Source organism: Hyperolius riggenbachi, chromosome 12, assembly GCF_040937935.1.
Source record: "Hyperolius riggenbachi isolate aHypRig1 chromosome 12, aHypRig1.pri, whole genome shotgun sequence".
Taxonomy (NCBI): Eukaryota; Metazoa; Chordata; class Amphibia; order Anura; family Hyperoliidae; genus Hyperolius; species Hyperolius riggenbachi.
In genome coordinates this window covers 162,137,162-162,161,998 of record NC_090657.1, presented here as the reverse complement: position 1 = coordinate 162,161,998, position 24,837 = coordinate 162,137,162, and the positions used below count along the sequence as shown (strand labels likewise).

The 24,837-nt window shown below is 46.8% G+C and overlaps 2 protein-coding genes across 2 annotated transcripts in view; both read right to left on the bottom strand.

The window, feature by feature from the left end:
* Nucleotides 1–4,351, bottom strand: part of LOC137542247 (small ribosomal subunit protein eS21) — a 191,178-nt gene extending 186,827 nt beyond the window's left edge. The window contains exon 1 of the mRNA XM_068264017.1: nt 4,342–4,351. The gene's annotated coding sequence lies outside the window, so the exon portion shown is untranslated. The remainder of the gene's footprint in view (nt 1–4,341) is intronic.
* Nucleotides 1,943–24,837, bottom strand: part of LOC137542249 (small ribosomal subunit protein eS21) — a 45,971-nt gene continuing 23,076 nt past the window's right edge. Inside the window, exons 3-5 of the mRNA XM_068264018.1 lie at nt 8,112–8,183; nt 6,773–6,828; nt 1,943–2,007 (exon numbers count right to left, since the gene is read on the bottom strand). Coding sequence (XP_068120119.1) covers nt 1,998–2,007; nt 6,773–6,828; nt 8,112–8,183 — 138 coding nt within the window. The 3' untranslated portion in view covers nt 1,943–1,997. The remainder of the gene's footprint in view (nt 2,008–6,772; nt 6,829–8,111; nt 8,184–24,837) is intronic.

Below are 24,837 nucleotides of genomic sequence, written 5' to 3'. Positions count from 1 at the left end.
ATATATTTGTTGAGTCTATTATGACAACAGAAACCCCATTTGCAAAGGGTTGCAGTATAAAGCCTTGTCAGCACACATGGGCTCTTATTTGTCAACAATACACCAACTAGAGCAGCGAGTACAGCTTCCTCATCCTGATTTGGTCCTCATATTCCTTCCAAACTTACACAGCAGTCTACACCAAGTGTCAGGTACTGGGTTTGGAAGCAGATGTCATCAAGAAGGTAATGAGATGCTGGGAGTGTCACTGTGGTCTGTGTATGAAGCAGCTACACAGATATTCCCATGAGGCCACGGCTGTTCTTTATCCGGGTATCTAGTGATATGCTAAGAGCCCGTTTCCACTACACGCAGATTGGATGTAGAAAGACTCCAATGAATGCCTATGGGAAATGTGCATCAGAAAAATTGCGTTTAGTGGAAACAGACCCATAGGCATTCACTGGAGTCAGTTTTTCTGCATCCAATCTGCGTGTAGTGGAAACAGGTCCTTAGAAGTATAGAATGCAGATTTCATGCAGCCCGACATTAAGCCAATCAAATGCACTTCTTGTAGATCTGGCTTGGCCCAATCCCAAACTGCATACAATTTGCATGAAAATCAAAATATTAAAGGACAACTGAAGTGAGAAGAACATGGAGGCTGCCATTTTTATTTTAACAATACTGGTTGCCTGGCAGCCTTGCTGGTCTATTTGACTGCATTATGTCTCAGTAACAACCATGCAGCTAATCTTGTCAGATCTGACAATGTCAGAGTACCTCATATGCTGTATGCTTGTTCAGGGGTTATGACTAAGTATTAGAGGCAGAGGATTAGCAGGACAGCCGGGCAACTGGTATTTCTTAAGAAGGAAACAAATATGACAGCCCCCTCTCGCTTCAGTTGTCCTTTAACAATTGCTTGTCTACCATTCACACCTCCACATACCCAGCATGAATTTAACCACCAGCCTACCTGGAATATAATTATACTTTGTGTGCTAATATTGTCTGCTGTTAGGGAATTCGTATTTTTAATTCCCCCCCCCCCCCCCCCCCAAAAAAAATCCTGATACTTACCTGGGGCGGGGGATGCCTCTGGATCCTAATGAGGACCCCCCCCCCAGCTTTCCCCTCTGCTACAGCGGAAATAGCTGAGCCCAATCGGGTCCGTTGTACTGTTCAGGCACAAGGCGTCTGCACAGTAGAGAGGACCCGATCATGAGGGGAAAGCCACCACTGCGTCTGCAAGCCCTTGTTGCCAGACTTTCGGGGTTCCCACCACTGGAACGTGGCTGAAGTAAAGGACTAGGGAAGCCTCTTGAGGTAAATACCCCCTAGGTCAGGCATGGGCAAACTTGGCCCTCCAGCTGTTATGGAACTACAAGTCCCACAATGCACTTGCCTTTATGAGTCCTGACTGTGGCTGTCAGACCCCTGCAATGCATTGTGGGACTTGTAGTTCCATAACAGCTGGAGAGCCAAGTTTGCCCATGCCTGCCCTAGGTACTTCAGGGTCACTAAGTGGTCAGTTCCCTCACTCGGGTCATATTACAATCACAGCCATGACAGGTGAGGTTATATGAATGGCTGGCTGGGACTGTGGTTTCAGATTCCACAGGTGAAAAATTTAAGTAAAATCGGGAAAGCAGAGGTTAAAACAAGAAAAAAAAAGGAATAGTGGCGCTTACAAATCCCAGTTTATAAACCTTACAGGTACCGCATAGTGTTCTAATATGACCCACATGAGAGATGTAATCTTTCACTACCTCACTGCAGATCACCGTATTTGATAAATAGTTCAGCTCTGCTGGATGAGCTCTGCTATCCTGACAGGTGATATCCCAGGATCACTGGAGGGGACATTAGAAATCAGAATCTAGGTGTACCACTTCCTATGCAGCTATCTGCAGAATTCTATCAAATCCGGAGAAGCTGAAATAAGGAAAAAAAGGAAGAGTATTTTTTCAGTATTTTATTTTTCCCTACAAAGGTTCATGTCAATGGTTTCTTGTTTAGAAGTTCCTGGAGAGAAAAAAGAAAAAGTAAGAACATGTGTTCAGTAAAACAAGAAAACAATTGAGGCAAGTCTCAGTCAGAGCCAGTCACCTAAAGCAAAGCAGCTCACCCAAACAGCAAAGTCCCAGAAACACAAGACGCGTACGTTAAAAAGGGGCGCTGGGAAAAAAGGGCGCCGGGTTTTTAACGATAAGCATGGATAACGTTTAAAAATGTATTGTACTGTATTTTGTTTAAAATTAATGTTTTTTAAAGTTATAAATCATTAAATAATGTGCATTAAATCGGCAATTGTAAAAACGTTATTCTTTCGTTTAAATAGTGAAACGTATAATAACGTTTAAAAAAAAAATTACTAAGTAACCCTCCCTGTACCTACCCCTAACCCCTAGACCCCCCTGTTGATGCCTAAACCTAAGACCCCCCCTGTTGGTGCCTAAGTAACCCTCCCTGTACCTACCCCTAACCCCTAGACCCCCCTATTAGTGCCTAAACCTAAGACCCCCCTGTTGGTGCCTAAACCTAAGACCCCCCTGTTAGTGCCTAAACCTAAGACCCCCCTGTTGGTGCCTAAACCTAAGACCCCCCTGTTGGTGCCTAAACCTAAGACCCCCTGTTGGTGCCTAAACCTAATACCCCCCTGTTGGTGCCTAAACCTAAGACCCCCCTTTTGGTGCCTAAACCTAAGACCCCCTGTTGGTGCCTAAACCTAAGACCCCCCTGTTGGTGCCTAAACCTAAGACCCCCCTGTTGGTTTTTTCGTTTAAAAATAATGTAAAAAAATAAAAAATAAAAAAATAAAAAAAGTACTGTTTTTCGTTTAAAAATAATGTTTGGAAAAAAATATTGTACTGTTTTTCGTTTAAAAATAATATTTAAAAATGTATAAATCATTAAATAATGTGTAATCATGAGAAACAGTAATAAAACATTAAGTCTCCGGGCGCCGCTTTTAAAACGTTAGTTTTCTCCGGCGCCCTTTTTTCCTATCGGGCGCCCATTAAACGATATTTATTATTGGAGTGAATGGCGGCGCCCGATTTGTCCACTAGCCTCAGGCGCCCGAATTTACTGTTTCCACACAAGACATGTCTGACAGCCAGCAGACTGCTGATGCTGTGGGAGGCTGCTTGTCAGACATGTAACATGTATGGACTTTCAGTGTTTGAGTTCACACAAGTCTAATAGAACTATGGTTCAGGGAACGAGTACATGGAAATTCCTCATTTATAGCAACTAAGTACTGAAAACTCATGTAAAAAAAGGGAGCACCTTAAAGTACATCTGAAGTGAGAGGGATATGGAGGCTTCCATATTTAATTTTCTGTTAATAGGAGTTGCCTAGCGGCCCCTGCTGTTCTCTCCGACTGCAGTAGTGGCTGAATCACATACCTGAAACAAGCATGCAGCTAATCCAGTCACTTCAGTCACCTGATCTGCTGCATGCTTGTTCAGGGTCTATGGCTAAAAGTATTAGAAGCAGAGGATCAGCAGTAGTGTTGGGCGAACAGTGTTCGCCACTGTTCGGGTTCTGCAGAACATCACCCTGTTCGGGTGATGTTCGAGTTCGGCCGAACACCTGACGGTGCTCGGCCAAACCGTTCGGCCACACGGCCGAACTAAGAGCGCATGGCCGAACGTTCCCCGAACGTTCGGCTAGCGCTGTGATTGGCCGAACGGGTCACGTGGTTCGGGCCCGAACGCGCTCTGATTGGCCGAACGGTCACGTGGTTCGGGTAAATAAATACCCGAACCACGTCATATCTCCGCCATTTCTCTGTGGGTTTAGCTTTGGGTAGGCAGGCAGGGTAGTTCGCTCTCCAGCCACGCTAGCCAGGGTCCCCCCCAGTCATTGTGTGTCGCTGCTGGGAACAGTAGTACACCGCTCGCTCAGCCACACTATATATAGCATTGTTTACTGCCACTGTGTACCTCGCTCAGCCACGCTATATATAGCATTGTGTTTACTGACACTCTGTGTACACGGCTCAGCCTGACTATATAGCATTGTGTGTACTGCCACTGTGTACCTCGCTCAGCCAGACTATATATAGCATTGTTTACTGACACTCTGTACACGGCTCAGCCTGACTATATAGCATTGTGTGTACTGCCACTGTGTACCTCGCTCAGCCACGCTATATATAGCATTGTGTTTACTGACACTCTGTGTACACGGCTCAGCCTGACTATATAGCATTGTGTGTACTTCCACTCTGTGTACACCGCTCAGCCAGACTATATAGCATTGTGTGTACTGCCACTCTGTGTACACCGCTCAGCCAGACTATATAGCATTGTGTGTACTGCCACTCTGTGTCTGCTGGGAACAGTAGTACACCGCTCACTAAGCCACACTATATAGCATTGTGTTTACTGCCAGTCTGTGTACACCGCTCACCCAGCACACTATATAGCATTGTGTTTACTGCCACTCTGTGTCTGCTGGGAACAGTACACAACCACTATATGAGCTCACCATGAGTTCCTCAGAGACCTCCGCTGTGAGCAGCACTCCCAACAACAGCAACAGGCAACGCCCCACGCAAGCTATAACATCCACCCCAGCAGCCAGTGGTCAGCAGCAGCCCTCCCCAAAGGAGAACGTTGTGTCCATTGGTCCGGCGCCAGAGCGATTATTGAGGGCTGCCATTGAGGAGATGATGGGGCCTGATGTGGAGGAGGAGGTCGGGCTCAGGCCAGCATCCCAAGTTAATGTTGAGGACGATGAGGGGTCTGTGTCTGGGGATGTTGGGGTGGCAGAGGTGGTGGGTGGGTCAGACTCAGGAGAAGAGTTGTATGATGAGGATGATGATCGGGACCATCTGTATGTGCCTCAGAGTCCGACCCCGGAAAACATGTTGTATCATGTGTTTAGGTACTAAAATCTGCGTTCCCACTTCCCAGTACTGCCCGGGTCCACGGATCCATATAATTTTTTGGGCAGCACTATCAAACATGCTATCCGCACGCTTCTTGTCCTCCTGCAAGGCCTGGGTTGTTGTGTCTCACAAAGCGTGGCCTTCTCCTCCTGCGCCTCCTCCTGTTCCATCACGTCTGCTGCTGCTGGGTTAGCGTTGCCGCGTGGTCCCTGTTTATTGAACCTCTTATCTTTATTACATTTATGACTGCATGGCGGTACAAAGCATGCTATCCGCACGCTTTTTGTCCTCATGCAAGGCCTGGGTTGTTGTGTCTCACAAAGCGTGGCCTTCTCCTCCTGCGCCTCCTCCTGTTCCATCACGTCTGCTGCTGCTGGGTTAGCGTTGCCGCGTGGTCCCTGTTTATTGAACCTCTTATCTTTATTACATTTATGACTGCATGGCGGTACAAAGCATGCTATCCGCACGCTTCTTGTCCTCATGCAAGGCCTGGGTTGTTGTGTCTCACAAAGCGTGGCCTTCTCCTCCTGCGCCTCCTCCTGTTCCATCACGTGTGCTGCTGCTGGTGCTGGGTTAGCGTTACCGGTCCCTTTTCCTGGAACCTCTTCTCTGTATTACACTTATGACTGCATGGCGACAAAAAGCATGTTACCTGTGCAAAGAAACATGACATTCTCCACATTTAAAAGACAGTTTTTCCTTTGAAACTTTACAATCAATTTTCTCAAAAACTATAAGCTCTTTTTCAAATATTTTTTTCCCCCTTGTACCCACTCCCAAGGTGCACATACCCTGCTAATTTGGGGTATGTAGCATGTAAGGAAGCTTTACAAAGCACGAAAGTTCGGGTCCCCATTGACTTCCATTATGTTCGGAGTTCGGCGCGAACACCCGAACATCGCGGCGATGTTCGGCGAACGTTCGCGAACCCGAACATCTAGGTGTTCGCCCAACACTAATCAGCAGGACAGCCAGGCAATTGGCATTCTATAACAGGAAACTATAAATCCCCCAAACAAGCTACAGAAATCTTGGTAGATACAATCATTCTTGCACCATCTTGACAAGGGGAAAGCAGTTTCCATCCTATAGGGGGGGGGGGGGGGGGGGCTAACTCAACAAGGAGCACATTGGCTATAAGTGTCAGCATGGGTTAACACCTCTCCTGCAGCCAGTAAGTGCTACCTGTAATTTTGTTTAAGAGCAACACAGAGGCGCTGTGTAATCCTCTCACCAGGAAGGAGTATGCAGATCAGGTATTCTGGCAGGACTGTAGCCAGAGGAGCATTATGACAGCCAGGTAATTTAGCATATGAAGTATACCAGCAATGGCTGCTCCCACACCTCATGACAGGAAATCTAAATGAAAGGAACAAGGAGCCTGACATCCTTTCTCTGCCAGGTGCCCGGCTGCTGGACTGATTTCTCTTACTTTCACTGGGCTGGGATCAGAATGCCAATCTTGTGATGTGACTGTACTAATCATGCTTGTTCCAGGTGTGTAACTGCAAAATCATGGAAGGCAAAAGATCCCAAGATTGCCCCCCCCCCCCATGTAAAAACCAGCTGGACTAGTAGTACAGCACTGTCCTGCAACACATATACATATATATACACACACACACACACACACACACACACACACACACACACACACACACACACACACACACACACACGGAACCCTGCAGATAACATTAATAAGAGGTCCCCAATCCTGCCCAGAGTGTGGCATACCACCAGCGGGGAGGAGCTATGCAGATAACATTAATAAGGCATCAACCAATCCTACCACACCAGCAGGGGGAGGAGCTCTGAAGATAACATTAATCCTGTAAAGAGTGTGGCGTATCACGAGAAGAGGGAGGAGGGGGGCAGCTGATACTTACTTAGAAACAATTCCATCATTTTTTGCCAGCCTGAGAATAGCATCATCAGATTCACCCTGCAAGAAGAGGAAAGCAGGTTTATAGTGATCAGTCAGAGTAAAGATTTCATATTTTTGCAGAAGTCAGAGAGGATAGCCACTACTGTTGGTATTTTTGGGATCCTGCATTGGGAACCCCAAATTATGCTGAACACCACAGTGCAGCACCTCAGCTAATGGACAGGGCCACGGGGAGGTCACCCACACCACACAACTTCAGCATTTCCTGCTTCTGGTTTAAGTGCTGGAAGAAGAAAGCACAGAGTCACATGAAGGGCGACATGGACCACAGCCCCGTGACTGTCCACTAGCCTGGGAGTTGAAGTGTGGTTTTCTGCATAATTCAGGTTTCCCAATGAAGGATCATAAAGTCTAGTAATCGCTTCCAAAGCTCTACTTTTAGCATACAGAGTGTTACGCTAGGAACTCCACTTTTTATTATTATTATTATTATGTATGTCGTGAGGGTACATTACAATTTGCCAAAACAACATTATTTATTGATTGGTTACAAACAAAAAAATACGGCGTTTTGAATCAAGATTTTACCATTTATTGGCTAACTCAGATGAATAAACAGTAAGCTTTTGACTTATAAAAAGCCCTTGTCTGGCACAAAACAGAAAAAAATACACCTTTAGTTCAAAATAATATATTGTCGCCATACACTGGCACGAGGGACATCATTTAACTGTTTTAATAAAAGGGACAAATTAGCAAATACAATCTGAGGTTTTATATACAGTAGCATTTCTTAATTTAAAACTATAGGGGATGGAATTGGAAAAATTGTGGGTTTTTTCCTTCATTTTTCTCCCCGATTTTCCTTTAAAATGCATTGAACGTTAATTACATAGTTACATAGTTATTTTGGTTGAAAAAAAGACATACGTCCATAGAGTTCAACCAGGTGGGATAAGAAGTGATAACGTTATTGGCAAATGAAAGGTCGGAGTACTGACAGGTGAAAACTGCTCTGGTCCGTAAGGGGAAAAAATCCCTCAGAGATTAAGTGGTTAAATACGTTTTTTTTGTTGTTTTTTTTTTAAATGTTTAATTATTTTTAGCTTAATTAGGAGGAAAAAAAATGGATTCATAATCCGTATCCCTTCTTCACTGGCGGATTTCTAAAAATACCAATGTTCCTTATTAATCTCAGGCAGACTCAACAAAAGACTGGATCTCCATTTGGTGAGTGGCCACCTCACACCTGTGTCAGACACTGGACACTCTGGTGGACTCTCAGATAAGAACCCAGACGGTGAGCAGTCCTGTACAGCCTTCAGACCAGTATCACTTACCATCCTACGGATGTTGCCGCAGATGGCGTACGTCTTGAAACAGCCGGTCACTCTGCCGGTTGCCTTGTCAACCTGGAAAACAAAAACATCGATTGTAAAACACACAGCATGAAAATAATGCATAAAATCAGCTGCGTGTGACCTGCAAGCTGAGAAATCTACCCAGAGATATAAAGCAGAGGGCGTCTCCGCACATCTCAATCCAAATTAACAAGCAGGAGTAGAAACAGTGCAGCATAACACACAAACATGCAGAAGTAGGTTGTGCTGCTTCTGGAATGCCTGTATTGTAGGATTTGTGTCAGATATACAGCTTAACCTTCTGGGGACCATGTGTATTAAATCCTACGGCACACTTGTGGCTGTCTAGAGGCTCATACACACATCAGATTATAGTCTTTGGAAAATGAAAGATCAGACACCAATTTTACCCCCTTCCATGTAGTATGAGAGCCATATCTACACAGTCTATTCTATGGAGCTGAACTCCCCATCAGACAGAAATCTTTGCAAGATGCTGCACACAAAGATGCTGTAGACATTCAAAAGATCAGTATCTGCAAAAGATCTGTCCCTGCAAAATGCATTCATAGTCTATGATATCTGCAGATCATCATACACACCTTGTTTAACAGACATTCATCTGCAGATCAGATCCACCAGGATGGATTTTCAGATCTGCAGATGATTGTCTGATCTGCAGATGAATGTCAGTTAAACAAGGTGTGTATGATGATCTGCAGATCTCATAGACTATGAATGCAATTTGCAGGAATGGATCTTTGGCAGGAACAGATCTTTTGCAGATACTGATCTTTTGTGTCTGTACAGCATCTGTGTGTACAGCATCTTGCAAAGATTTTTTTCTCTGATGGGGAGTTCAGCTCCATAGAAAAGACTGTGAAGGTATGGCTCTCATACAGCATGAAAGGTGGTAAGATTGGTCTGTGATCTTTCATTTTCCAAAGACTTTAGCTCCCAATGCGATCGTGCGTACCCGAGAGGGTAGATTAACCACCCTGGCGTTCTGATTAAATCGCCAGGGTGGCTGCGGGAGGGTTTTTTTTAAATAAAAAAAAAACTATTTCATGCAGCCAACTGAAAGTTGGCTGCATGAAAGCCCACTAGAGGGCGCTCCGGAGGCGATCTTCCGATCGCCTCCGGCGCCCAGAATAAACAAGGAAGGCCGCAATGAGCGGCCTTCCTTGTTTTGCTTATATCGTCGCCATAGCGACGAGCGGAGTGACGTCATCGACGTCAGCCGACGTTCTGACGTCAGCCGCCTCCGATCCAGCCCTTAGCGCTGGCCGGAACTTTTTGTTCCGGCTACGCTGGGCTCAGGCGGCTGGGGGGACCCTCTTTCGCCGCTGCTCGCGGCGGATCGCCGCAGAGCGGCGGCGATCAGGCAGCACACGCGGCTGGCAAAGTGCCGGCTGCGTGTGCTGCTTTTTATTTGATGTAAATCGGCCCAGCAGGGCCTGAGCGGCAGCCTCCGGCGGTGTTGGACGAGCTGAGCTCGTCCAGACCGCTCAGGTGGTTAAAGGAGTCATCAGGCAAAGTATAGTAAAATGAGTGGCACTTACCGGGGGCTTCCTCCAGCTCCAAGCTCCCAGGATGTCCCTTGCCGCAGCTCCGTCTCGGTCCCCGGCGATGACGTCAGAACGACCTGCAGGTCGCTCTGTACTGCACCTGCGCGAGCGGCACTGTCCGCTCTGGCCCACGTGGCAGTGATTGACAGCTCCGCTCACGCAGGCGCAGTACAGAGCGACCTGGAGGTCGCTCTGACATCATCGCCGGGGACCGGGACGGAGCTGCGGCAAACGGCTGCAGGCAGAGCCGCGGCGAGGGAGCCCCCGGTAAGTACCACTCATTTTACTATACTTTGCCTGATGACTCCTTTAAGCTGTCATATGACAGCTGACATCTCCCCTCACTGATCAGGAGGCATCGCGATTGGCTCCTGATCACATGATCACTACGATCGCCGGCGGATCATAGTAATCACTATTGAACAGCAGCGGTAGGAGGGGAAGGAGAAGACGGGACCTTCCTGACATTCCCCCGGCAATTGTCGCATGCCTCCACTCTGTCAGGCATCCCAGCTGCCTTAAGTGTCGTGTCCCAGCTTGATGGCGTTATGAGGCCACGGCACGGAACTTAAGAGTCAGTGGGAGCGAGGATACCGGTGTAAAGACAGAATGTGCAGCCCGAATGCAGCCCAGCACGCTGAAGGGAAACGTCATCACGTGCTAGAGCATCAAGCTACATGTCATCAAATTGTGACAAGTTAAAGCGCATGGCCATTTTTCTGCTGCTGCATTGTTTATAAACGTCTCTGGCCGCCTCCACCCACCACCGTCATCAGAAACACTGTCCAGCAAAAAGCAGGAGGGGAAAAAAAGGAAGAAGGCCGGCGGCGAGGGGCTGAGTATAATGATAGAGAGCAGAGTAGCACTAAAATATACACTTTTCCTAACCACTTAAGGACCAGGGGATTTTCCTGAGATCGGTGCTGCGTGGGCTCTCCAGCCCGCAGCACCGATCAGGATTTAGCCAGGGCGATCAGACTTCAAACCCCCCCCCTTTTTCCCCACTAGAGGATGTCCTGCTGGGGTGGTCTGATCACCGCCGGCTTGCTGCGCTTTGCGGGGGGGGGGGGGCTCTTCAAAGCCCCCCTCCGCAGCGTTTTCTGCGCTCCCTCCCTCTCCCTTCATGTAGGATAGGCTTCAGCCTATCATATGGCGGCGATCCCCGGACAATCAGTCAGCGCCGTATGACGTAAACAGCTGGGATTTCTTCCCTGCGTGTTTACATTACGTGTGCGAGCCGTGATCGGCGGCTCGCACACTGTTCACGGAGACACCCTCCGTGAACTGGCATGGAAAGGCCGCTCGCCATGCTATACCACTAACGACCCGCCGACGCCTATCGGCGTTAGGCGGTCGTTAAGTGGTTAATTCACGCTGCAGCGAGGGGGGATGACACGGCACGCACGTTGTACAGCCGCATGCGCAGTACCAACAGAGCTGCACAATCTGCAAAGCTGCACATTCTGTCACTACACCGGCCAGAGCTGCTAATCGCTGGAGCCTGGGAGGTGAGTAAAGGCTGCTGGCAATACAGGGGACAACTGGGGACACCATGCCTAGCTAACTATACTGTGGACCCGGCTGCCTGACCCCCCTCCCCGCAGGTAAAATGCCCTGGTCCTTAAGGGGGTTAGGCAGCCGGTCCCCAATAAGTTTGAAACAACCTCCTAATACGTCTGCATCGCCCAAACCCAGGGCTGTGGAGTCGGAGCAATTTTGAGCGCCTGGAGTCTGAGTGGGGAAAAAATGCACCGACTCCGACTCCTAATGCATTTGTAACTGTAATTAAAATAGAAAATATGATAAAATGTTCTATTTCTCAGATAATAGTCATTAAAAATTAGTTACTTGTGCTGCCAGTGGCGTACCTAGGGTATTTGGCACCCGGTGCTGATTATCCACAGACACCCCTCCCAACCAGGAAGACAACGTGCGGCGCGCTTAGCCGAAAAATGGGGCTACATTGTGCGGCTGCGCTGAAAAATGGATGTGGTCATGGACCAAAATGTGGGTGTGGTCACAGGTGGAGACAAATTTACATGAACTTAGCAATGGTGGGACATTAGATTAGGACAGTGGTGGCGAACCTTTTGGAGGCAGAGTGCCCAAACTGCAACCCAAAAGTCACTTATCTATCGTAAAGCGCCAACAGCAATTTAAACTAAATACAAACATTTTAACTCATACGTGAACATTATGGAAAATAAACTGTGAAGATAAACAACTCATCCATCCTACTCCTGAAAAATGTATTGTTTTAGAAACCCCCTCCCCCAGTTTACATTTTCTGTTTTAAAAGGCTATTGTCTCATATGATTGAGCTTTTCCCATAGTCTCACAGTTAGCAATCATGAGGCCCCCAACAAGACAAATTCAGCAATCATGAGGCCCCCAACAAGACAAATTCAGAAATCTTGAGGCACCCAACAAATCATGAGGCCACCAACAAGACAAATTCAGCGATCATGAGGCCAACAACAAGACAAATTCAGCAATCATGAGGCCACCAACAAGACAAATCCAGTAACCATGAGGCCCCCAACAAGACAAATTCAGCAGTCATGAGGCACATAAATAGACAGCATTTCACATAAATGGGCAGAATGCCCCCTTAATATGGTAGACACCTCTCACCTGGCTTCTGAGTTCTTCTCTACTGGCTGCTGTGCCTGGCTGGCAATACTGTTTTGGGCTGGATTGGGGATGATGTGTGGACTGAAAGGCCTGGCAGTGATGCTGTGGCCTGGCTGGCGGTGATGCTGTGGCCTGGCTGGCAGTGATGCTGTGGCCTGGCTGGCAGTGATGCTGTGGCCTGGCTGGCAGTGATGCTGTGGCCTGGCTGGCAGTGATGCTGTGGCCTGGCTGGCAGTGATGCTGTGGCTGGGCTGGCTGGCTGGCGGTGATGCTGTGGTTTGGCTGGCTGGCGGTGATGCTGGGCTGTGCCTGGCTGGTTGAAGTAAATGCTGGCCTGACTGGGGGTGATGCTGTGGCCTTTTTGCCAGTGATTCTAGGCTGGTTGGCTGGTGGTGATGTTGGGCTGGCTGGCCTAGATAGTTTACGTAGTGAGAGGTGCCCCCTAGTTTAGGTAGCGCCAGGAGCCAGTGTAGGTAGTATAGTAGTCCCCAGTACAGCTAGTATAGTGGCCCCCAGTATAGGTAGTATAGTGGTCCCTAGTGTAGCTAGTATAGTGGGCCCCAGTATAGCCAGTATAGTGGCCCCCATTATAGCTAGTATAGTTGCCCCCAGTATAGCTAGTATAGTTGCCCCCAGCCATTATAGCTAGTTTAGTTGCCCCCAGCCAGTATAGCTAGTTTAGTTGCCCCCAGTAAGTATAGCTAGTATAGTTGCCCCCAGTAAGTATAGCTAATATAGTTGCCCCCAGCCAGTATAGTTGCCCCCAGTAAGTATAGCTAGTTTAGTTGCCCCCCGCCAGTATAGCTAGTTTAGTTGCCCCCAGACAGTATAGCTAGTATAGTTGCCCCCAGCCAGTATAGTTGCCCCCGCCAGTATAGTTGCCCCAACTAAGTATAGCTAGTTTAGTTGCCCCCAGTAATAGTATAGCTAGTTTAGTTGCCCCCAGTATAAATGCCCTAGGAGGGTGAAAGCAGCACTAGAGGAAGGGGCTATGGAGGCAGCGGTGGGGAGGGGGGAAATATCCCCCCCCCCCTCCCTCACCTGCCACCCCTCCTTCTGCCTCTCTCCCGATCCATAGCTAACTGTCGGCAAATGCAGGGGCTACCGGAGGCGTGCTGAGACTTACTCACCTTATTTCCGCGATCCAAGCGTGGCAGCGTCATGTCGTCACAGATCTCCGCCCTCAATGCCGCCCACTGTGCTTCCGCTAATCAGGAAGCACAGTGGGCGACATTGAAGACAGAGACCTGTGACGACATGACACTGCGCTCCACGCTTGGAACGCGGAAATGAGGTGAGTAAGTCTCAGCACGCTTCCGGCCGCCCCTGCACTTGCCGACAGTTATCTATGGAGAGGGAGAGAGGCAGAAGGAGGGGTGCCAGGTGAGGGAGGGGGGGGATATTTCCCCCCTCCCCACCGCTGCCTCCACAGCCCCTCCTTCTAGCGCTGCTTTCACCCTCCTGCTGTGCTGCTGTGGGGGGGTCGTGGTGACACCCCCCTGGGTGTCTGTCACCCGGTGCGCCCCGCCCCCCTGCGCTCTATGGTAGGGACGCCACTGTGTGCTGCTTCAATTAGGCAGTCCCCGTATTTGTAAAGTCAGATATACATATCTGATTGTGACTGTATATATGATGTGTGCACAGGGGAGGACTGGCCAGGGGGGGAAGGGGGAGATTTCCCCCCAGGCTGCCTCTCATTTATTGATTTAGGGCTGGTGCATGGCTTATTATATCAGGTTATTGTATAAAGCAATGTGAACCACTAGGTTGGCTGAGGGAAATAAAAGCCCAATTAGCAATTAGAGGGCGGAAAAGTAAATATACACAGCATGCTGCAGAGCAGAGCCTTGCCTGGAGGGTCTGTGGGGAAAAAACTCTGTCTGCTCTCTTAAGGTGGCCATACACTGGTCGATGTGCCATTAGATCGACCAGCTGACAGATCCCTATCTGATCGAATCTGATCAGATAGGGATCGTATGGCTGCCTTTACTGCAAACAGATTGTGAATCGATTTCAGCCTGAAACCGATCACAATCTGTTCAGCTGCTCCTGCCGCCTGCCCCCCCCCCCCCCCGTATACATTACCTGAGGCTGGCTCCCGGGCGTCTTCTCCGCACTGCACCGCACCGCTGTTCTTGCTCCATCCCGGCGCTTCCTGTGTTACTCCGTGACCAGGAAGTTCAAATAGAGGGCCCTCTATTTCAACTTCCTGGTCACCGGAGTGGCACAGGAAGTATAAGCGTACACTGGGACATGCGGAAATGCGGTGCAGCGAGGAGAAGAGGACCCCGGAGCCAGCTTCAGGTAATGTATACATGCTCGGATCGGGCCCGAATCGTACGCCGCAAGCGACGCGCTCCTACCGCCGGGCGATCGAGGGTAATTTCCCGCACGGCGCGATCGACGGACCGATCCGATTTCGGGAGGGAATCGGATCGGCGGGTGCGTTTAGCGCAAGCGATTGGCAGCAGATTCGATCCCAGGATCGGATCTGCTGTCGAAACGGCCGTGAATCGAGCCAGTGTATGGCCTGCTTTACCTTCATAGCTCCCAACTTTCCCTCTTTTGAAGGGATAGTCCCTCTCTGGATATACAGTAAGTGTGTGTGGGGGGACCTTTTGGGCTGAGGCTGCCATGAACATGGGCCTCTAGTTTGTGTTTCCCCCCAGGCCAAAAGGTCCCAGTCCTCCCCTGTGTGTGCACAGGAATCTCTTATATATGTTACGGCCGGAACCCGAAGTTTGGCCACTTCTAGTTCTGGCCGGCCACTTCGGGTTCTGGCAGGCCAATGCGCGAAGTGGCCGCTGCGCTGCGGCCAATGTTAGAAATGGATTGATTCCTCTCAGGTTAATGTATCTTCTGGCCGCAGCGCAGCGGCCAAACGTATCACAACTTAGTGAATTTATTGCAATTCTGCCGGCGGCAATGTAACAATTCAAGCCGCCGGCTTTTTCTCTGCGCCTCTCTCTCTCTCTCCTCTTATGGGCAGTCGGCGGGGACATGCGTGTCCCCGAGAGTCGTTCGTGGCGCCAGGGCAGCAGAGCGGGGAGGCTGCAGACATTGCTTCTGCCAGCACCCGCTCTGCAAGAACGGCAGGATTCCCCTGCCGCGACGAACGACTCCGGGGGGACACGCGTGTCCCCGCCGGCTGCCCATAGAAGAGCGAGAGAGGCGGGGGGGAGGAGAGAGAGGCGCAGAGAAAAAGCCGGCGGCTTGAATTGTTACATTGCCGCCGGCTGAATTGCAATAAATTCACTAAGTTGTGATACGTTTGGCCGCTGCGCTGCGGCCAGAAGATACATTAACCTGAGAGGAATCAATCCATTTCTAACATTGGCCGCAGCGCAGCAGCCACTTCACACATTGGCCGGCCAGAACCCGAAGTGGCCGGCCAGAACTAGAAGTGGCCAAACTTCGGGTTCTGGCCGTAACATATATACGAAATAACATCTATGCTGTAAGTATAAAGCCTGATGTGTAGCCGTGTCACTAATAGATGGAAATAATTCTGCATTGATGCTGGTTTATGCAAATGTATGCACTCTCTTTGCTCATGAAATCAAATAATTTGATATGTTGTTAAAATTTGGTTTGGGGACTATGAATTAAAGGGTACCTGAGGCGAATTAAAAGAAAAGCTTTATACATACCTGGGGCTTCCTCCAGCCCCCTTCAGGCCATTCAGTCCCTCGCTGTCGTCCTCCGCCACCTGGATCTTCTGCTAGGAGTCCAGGTAATTCAGCGAGTCAGAGCAGTCTGGCTATGTGCCGCTTCCACAGCCAGGAGCGTTCTGCACCTGCACAATAGTGCTGCGCAGGTGTAGTACGCTCCCGGCGGCGGAGTGTGTGCATGCGCACTACACCAGACTGGCTCAAGTACTGGGACTCATAGCAGAAGATCCAGGTGGCGGAGGAGGACAGCGAGGGACTGATTAGCCTGAAGGGGGCTGGAGGAAGCCCCAGGTATGTATAAAGCTTTAATTTCATCTGTCTCAGGTTTCCTTTGTTACACAGTAGTACTATACTCTACATATACACTCCCCACAGAGTTGCAGGGAATCCACTGAGAATGTTGTGCACATTGAACACAGAGGTATTGTCCATCACCCATAAACCTGGTTAAAGATTGTACCTGAAGAATGTGTAATAGAGGAAGAATCGCCTCATTCTCCTGCAGAGTACCTGCACATCATTCTTACATGTACCCACAGTCACATTGCCTGATCCATGTTCAGATGTGTAATAGAGGAAGAATCTCCTCATTCCCCTGCAGAGTACCTGCACATCATTCTTACATGTACCCACAGTTACATTGCCTAGGACCTGATAGATGTTCTTTGTTCCGGTTTGTACCTTTTACAAGTACTCTTACCAAGGACTAGTTTTAGTCTAAAGGGAATAAATATAGTAGTCTACATATCCTTCTCACTTCAGTTGTCTTTCCTAAGCGTTGGCAGTTAAGAGACAAATTTCACGTTACATACTGTTAATCAACAAAATTGTAATATGCAAATTAGAGGAGTCGAGGAGTCGGAGGAATCCTAAACTGAGGAGTCGGAGGATTTTTGGACCGACTTCACAGTTCTGCCCAAACCTCATCCCTGTCACTAGAGATGGGCAATGAGACGCTATCCATCCCACATTCCTGGCAAATTTACAGGGTACCTTAAAGAGGAACGGTCGCAAAAATCTTAAAAATTTAAAACACAAATAAGACGTACATTTCTCCCAGAGTAAAATGAGCCATAAATTACTTTTCTCCTATGTTGCTGTCACTTACAGTAGGTAGTAGAAATCTGACATTACCGACAGATCTTGGACTAACCTATCTTCTCATAGGAGGGTGCTCAGGGTTTTCTTTATTTTAAAAAAACGTAGTGAATGGCAGTTGCTCCGTCCAACTGCCAAACAAGTGTGCAGCGAGCAGGGAGGCTGGACAGCATCTTTGTATAAAACTCTTTCAGGGAAGCTCTTTATAAAGAATAAAGGCCATGCTGAGAATCCCCTATGGAGAGATGGCTACCTACTGTAAGTGAAAGAAACATAGGAGAGAAGTAATTTATGGCTCATTTTACTCTGGGAGAAATGTACTTATTTGTAGGTGTTTTAAATTTTAAGATTTTTGCGACACTTCCTCTAAGTGAAAAAAAAAAACTGACCAATTTAAATTACCTGGGGCTTATACCAGCCCCCTGAAGTCCTCCTGGTCCCTCACCGTTATCACGCACTGCTCCGTTCAGTCGCAATGTCACTCCGAAAATGAGGAGGAGTACTCTGCCCGGTCCTGCGCCTCCTCCATTGCGCTCCCCTAGTCAGGGGTGTTCTGTGCATGCGTACATATTTGCTGTTCAAGCGCAGAACGCTCCCAGGCAAGAGAGTGCATTGGAGGCCCGCAGCACAGGGCCGCGTATGCATCTTCCAGAGTGTCAGTGCGACTGAGCAGAGCGTGGCGGAATGACTGAGGGGCCGGTTCCACTTTAGGTTCCCTTTAATGAAAACAGCATGCAGCTAGGAAAATCTAAATCAGCAGGAAATGCATCCGATTAGCCCAGTTCCAAGATGTACACAATTTGCAGCAAGCCAAAAGTTTTAGCATCTTAACCATCCAGGGGTGAATCCTCACACAGTTCACATACAGCTTTAAGTGCTCACAGATAATACAAGCAGCTGTATGTACAAGGAGTAGAGGGTGATCATGATAGTACAATGGCCTAGCCTTCCCAGATCTAACCACCCACTGTAGCCCCCAAATAACACAAAGACACCTGATTGGATGTTATAGGCCATAGCAGCCCGTTTATTTAACAAACTGAACACATATTCAGAGAGCTGAGGTAAGGGGTCTGATCTTTTCACCATCACGTAGAAAGTCCATCAAGAGCAAAGGAGTGTCCGCAACACTACACTATGATAATGATGATAAGAGTGTGCAAGGGCTCAAAAAACATGTAAAAATTTGCAAGAACAGAAAGCCCATAAACACAGCACCACTCTAATAAAATGGTAACATTTATTCAAAAAATATATATATAATATTGATACAAAATGACATCTTATAGTTCCAAACAAAAAATAAAAACAATTAAAACCGACCAATTGGTCCAAAATGGTTACAGCTGCCTACAATCATGTCTAATGAATATAAAGAAGTACAATCCACCACATGAATAAAATTGCAAATGTGGCACAGAATAATATCTGTATTATGACCGCCTCAGTGTGCATCTAAACAGAGCACACTCAAGGTTGAACCCGGGTTCAGTAAAACACACAATAAATGTACATATCCACATACAAGTGCAAGGGGAATAATAAAACAGTTGGTCCCTGTTAAGGAATAAATATAAATATAAACCAGTGCAGACTGCTATATATATATACACTCTAGGAGCAGCCTATGGAAAAGTGCATAGTGAAAATGATAAAAAAGAGAAAGAGGAAGATACTTAGCCCGGGCAGACCAAGAGGGGCGAAGACAGCGCAGCTGAGATGAGTAAGGTCCCTTCAGAACAGTCCCGCAAGCTCCGCGGGCGTCACCCCGCTTTTAAAGGAGAGGAGAGGAACACCACATTGCAGGACGCCAGATCGGCGTTTAAATAGAAGGTGCAGAGAGCGGAGCAGGCGCCCCAGAAATCCCCGCGCGTCAACCGGATGTGACGTCACGGGGACAGAAATAGAATCATGCTGGAATCCAGGAAGAGAAAACCACGTTGGAGCGCAAGCGGCAAGCAAGCCGAGGTGAGTAAACGCAGCTCAATGCCCATGACAACAGATAGACAGCAATAGAACAAAAATATGGAACAGCCAGGGAATGGCCGAGCAGAGCAAGTGATCACCAGAGAAAGACATATAGGGCTAGATAATACATTGTAAGACAATAATATCACTAAATCATTATGATATACTAAGCAAACGATCAAAATACCATAATACAATATACATGTATATATAAGCACAATTAAAGGGAGTCCAGATATATAGTACTGGGGCATATGGGGGCAAAGTTCATCCTAGTCCAGATCTTTGAAAGGGCAGGCAGTTCTTATTTAATATTAGATAGGACAGGCACACCAACGGGTCCGTCCAAAACGTCCAGAGTCCACATGAGTCCACAGGATTAAGGCATATAATAACCACGGATAACACAGAACAGGTTCAGGAACAGTGGCCAAAAACGTCCATACATCCATAAATCAGATGAAAACAGCATGTCATAAATATAATTCGATCTATATGAAGAAAATATATATTAGTCACCATGGATACATATATATATATACACATATCACCAAGGAAAATAAACCATGAATCATGTTAAAAAACCTGTCCAATCAATTTCCTCATTCATGCCCCGTGGGGCCATGCTGTCCAGTTGGTAAATCCATCTGGCCTCACGTTTAAGTAGGGCAGCTACTAAATCACCTCCTCTCAAACCTAATCTAATCTGGTCAATCCCACAGACCCGTAGCCCTGTATAGCGACCGCCATGCTCAAAAAGAAAATGGGCTGCCACTGAGGTTAAGACTTGATTGTTCTCCAGATCACGTTTGGCTAGTCTGATCTTAGATAGGTGTTGCTGAATTCTAGTTTTCAACATGTTCTTAGTTTGTCCAACATAAATTTTGCCACAAGTGCAGATCAAGGCATATACCACACCCCTCGCTTTACAATTGATGTATCCGTATAGTTTAAACTGTTTAGTACCATCTGTATTATAGATGGTCTGTTGGGGGCGCATATAGTCACAGATGTTGCATTCCCCACACGGATAACTACCTTTCAAAGGTCCTCTGCATCTCTTCATACCTTCAATAAAGTGACTTGAGCATAGTTTATCTTTTAGACTAGGACATCTCTTAGCTGTAATGGAAGCATTAGGAGTGATAAATCTGGCAATAGTAGGATCAGACAACAGAACAGGCCAAGATTTATTAAGCATCCTATAGAGATCTCTCCATTGATTATTGAAGGTAGTACTGAGTCTTACCAGTTGACTAGAGGGCTGAGATGCTTGATGAAGAAGTGAAGATCTGTTCTTGATTCTCGCCTTGTGGTAAGCCTGGGAAATCACTCTCTTTGGGTAGCCCCTATCTCTGAATCGATCAGTCAACCCACGTGCCTGCACAAAAAAGTCATTGTCATTAGAACAGATACGGCGTACTCGCAAAAATTGGCCAGTAGGGATATTGTCACGGAGTGATTTAGTGTGAGCACTCTGGTAATGTAAGAGAGAATTCACTGACGTTGGCTTACGAAAAAGATCGGTACTGAGTTGTCCCTCTGCATTGATCCTGATCTTGATGTCCAAAAAGTCAATCTCTGTAGATGAAATGTGCCTGGTTAAGTGAATATTCATGATGTTATCATTGAGAGTAGATAAAAACCTATCACAATCATCCTGTGACCCCCCCCCACAGCATAAATATGTCATCAATAAATCTGAACCAGCCCAGAATATTGGGCTGGAATTCTTCCAAAGGAGGACCAAAGACTATCTCACGTTCCCAGAGACCCAGGAACAAATTCGCTATGGAAGGAGCGCACTTCGCGCCCATAGCAACGCCACAGGTTTGTTTGTAAAACTGCCCATTGAAGAGAAAATAATTGTGACTGAGAACAAAATCAGCCAGGCACAGCAACAGGCCCTTAAGCTCTCCCTGTTGATTACTTTCCATGTTAAGGAAATATGTCATGGCTTTTAAAGCCCATTGATGTGAAATATTGGTGTATAGGGACTCAACATCTAGGGAGACTAAAAGGGTACCTGGAGTCACTGTTAACTCTTCTATGGTCTTCAAAAGATCAGAGCTGTCTCTCAAATATGAGTCCAGGCTGGTCACATGTCTCTGTAGAAAAAAATCTATAAAGTCACAAGAGGGAGCCGTTAGACCCCCGATTCCAGCCACAATGGGTCTCCCAGGTGGACAAATAGCATTCTTATGGATTTTCGGTAATAAGTAAAAGGTTGGGATCACCGGATGCTTAACAGATAGAAATTCAAACTCCTTTTTAGTGATTGTACCTGCATTCCTAGCCGAAACCAGGATGTCATCAAGTAGGGCTTTATAATACTCAGTGGGCTTTCCTGGTAGAACAGAAACCCCACTGAGTATTATAAAGCCCTACTTGATGACATCCTGGTTTCGGCTAGGAATGCAGGTACAATCACTAAAAAGGAGTTTGAATTTCTATCTGTTAAGCATCCGGTGATCCCAACCTTTTACTTATTACCGAAAATCCATAAGAATGCTATTTGTCCACCTGGGAGACCCATTGTGGCTGGAATCGGGGGTCTAACGGCTCCCTCTTGTGACTTTATAGATTTTTTTCTACAGAGACATGTGACCAGCCTGGACTCATATTTGAGAGACAGCTCTGATCTTTTGAAGACCATAGAAGAGTTAACAGTGACTCCAGGTACCCTTTTAGTCTCCCTAGATGTTGAGTCCCTATACACCAATATTTCACATCAATGGGCTTTAAAAGCCATGACATATTTCCTTAACATGGAAAGTAATCAACAGGGAGAGCTTAAGGGCCTGTTGCTGTGCCTGGCTGATTTTGTTCTCAGTCACAATTATTTTCTCTTCAATGGGCAGTTTTACAAACAAACCTGTGGCGTTGCTATGGGCGCGAAGTGCGCTCCTTCCATAGCGAATTTGTTCCTGGGTCTCTGGGAACGTGAGATAGTCTTTGGTCCTCCTTTGGAAGAATTCCAGCCCAATATTCTGGGCTGGTTCAGATTTATTGATGACATATTTATGCTGTGGGGGGGGTCACAGGATGATTGTGATAGGTTTTTATCTACTCTCAATGATAACATCATGAATATTCACTTAACCAGGCACATTTCATCTACAGAGATTGACTTTTTGGACATCAAGATCAGGATCAATGCAGAGGGACAACTCAGTACCGATCTTTTTCGTAAGCCAACGTCAGTGAATTCTCTCTTACATTACCAGAGTGCTCACACTAAATCACTCCGTGACAATATCCCTACTGGCCAATTTTTGCGAGTACGCCGTATCTGTTCTAATGACAATGACTTTTTTGTGCAGGCACGTGGGTTGACTGATCGATTCAGAGATAGGGGCTACCCAAAGAGAGTGATTTCCCAGGCTTACCACAAGGCGAGAATCAAGAACAGATCTTCACTTCTTCATCAAGCATCTCAGCCCTCTAGTCAACTGGTAAGACTCAGTACTACCTTCAATAATCAATGGAGAGATCTCTATAGGATGCTTAATAAATCTTGGCCTGTTCTGTTGTCTGATCCTACTATTGCCAGATTTATCACTCCTAATGCTTCCATTACAGCTAAGAGATGTCCTAGTCTAAAAGATAAACTATGCTCAAGTCACTTTATTGAAGGTATGAAGAGATGCAGAGGACCTTTGAAAGGTAGTTATCCGTGTGGGGAATGCAACATCTGTGACTATATGCGCCCCCAACAGACCATCTATAATACAGATGGTACTAAACAGTTTAAACTATACGGATACATCAATTGTAAAGCGAGGGGTGTGGTATATGCCTTGATCTGCACTTGTGGCAAAATTTATGTTGGACAAACTAAGAACATGTTGAAAACTAGAATTCAGCAACACCTATCTAAGATCAGACTAGCCAAACGTGATCTGGAGAACAATCAAGTCTTAACCTCAGTGGCAGCCCATTTTCTTTTTGAGCATGGCGGTCGCTATACAGGGCTACGGGTCTGTGGGATTGACCAGATTAGATTAGGTTTGAGAGGAGGTGATTTAGTAGCTGCCCTACTTAAACGTGAGGCCAGATGGATTTACCAACTGGACAGCATGGCCCCACGGGGCATGAATGAGGAAATTGATTGGACAGGTTTTTTAACATGATTCATGGTTTATTTTCCTTGGTGATATGTGTATATATATATATGTATCCATGGTGACTAATATATATTTTCTTCATATAGATCGAATTATATTTATGACATGCTGTTTTCATCTGATTTATGGATGTATGGACGTTTTTGGCCACTGTTCCTGAACCTGTTCTGTGTTATCCGTGGTTATTATATGCCTTAATCCTGTGGACTCATGTGGACTCTGGACGTTTTGGACGGACCCGTTGGTGTGCCTGTCCTATCTAATATTAAATAAGAACTGCCTGCCCTTTCAAAGATCTGGACTAGGATGAACTTTGCCCCCATATGCCCCAGTACTATATATCTGGACTCCCTTTAATTGTGCTTATATATACATGTATATTGTATTATGGTATTTTGATCGTTTGCTTAGTATATCATAATGATTTAGTGATATTATTGTCTTACAATGTATTATCTAGCCCTATATGTCTTTCTCTGGTGATCACTTGCTCTGCTCGGCCATTCCCTGGCTGTTCCATATTTTTGTTCTATTGCTGTCTATCTGTTGTCATGGGCATTGAGCTGCGTTTACTCACCTCGGCTTGCTTGCCGCTTGCGCTCCAACGTGGTTTTCTCTTCCTGGATTCCAGCATGATTCTATTTCTGTCCCCGTGACGTCACATCCGGTTGACGCGCGGGGATTTCTGGGGCGCCTGCTCCGCTCTCTGCACCTTCTATTTAAACGCCGATCTGGCGTCCTGCAATGTGGTGTTCCTCTCCTCTCCTTTAAAAGCGGGGTGACGCCCGCGGAGCTTGCGGGACTGTTCTGAAGGGACCTTACTCATCTCAGCTGCGCTGTCTTCGCCCCTCTTGGTCTGCCCGGGCTAAGTATCTTCCTCTTTCTCTTTTTTATCATTTTCACTATGCACTTTTCCATAGGCTGCTCCTAGAGTGTATATATATATAGCAGTCTGCACTGGTTTATATTTATATTTATTCCTTAACAGGGACCAACTGTTTTATTATTCCCCTTGCACTTGTATGTGGATATGTACATTTATTGTGTGTTTTACTGAACCCGGGTTCAACCTTGAGTGTGCTCTGTTTAGATGCACACTGAGGCGGTCATAATACAGATATTATTCTGTGCCACATTTGCAATTTTATTCATGTGGTGGATTGTACTTCTTTATATTCATTAGACATGATTGTAGGCAGCTGTAACCATTTTGGACCAATTGGTCGGTTTTAATTGTTTTTATTTTTTGTTTGGAACTATAAGATGTCATTTTGTATCAATATTATATATATATTTTTTGAATAAATGTTACCATTTTATTAGAGTGGTGCTGTGTTTATGGGCTTTCTGTTCTTGCAAATTTTTACGTAGAAAGTCCATGATAACTGGCAAGCAGCCTGTAACCGGCCCCCGCCGCGGTCACCGGCTCGGGGACAGCTGCTCTGCCCATCGAATCCCTCTCACTTGCTGAGAAACATAACTGGGTGATTTTGCACCTGAGGCAAATCCCCTAAAACCAAGAACTTTCGGAGCCCTTACCCCTCCTGCTGCAATGACGAAAAATAACAAAACCTGCAAGGAAAACACAACTTATCTACACTACCCAATAGGGAGGGAGGGAGGGAGGGAGCTTTCTTCC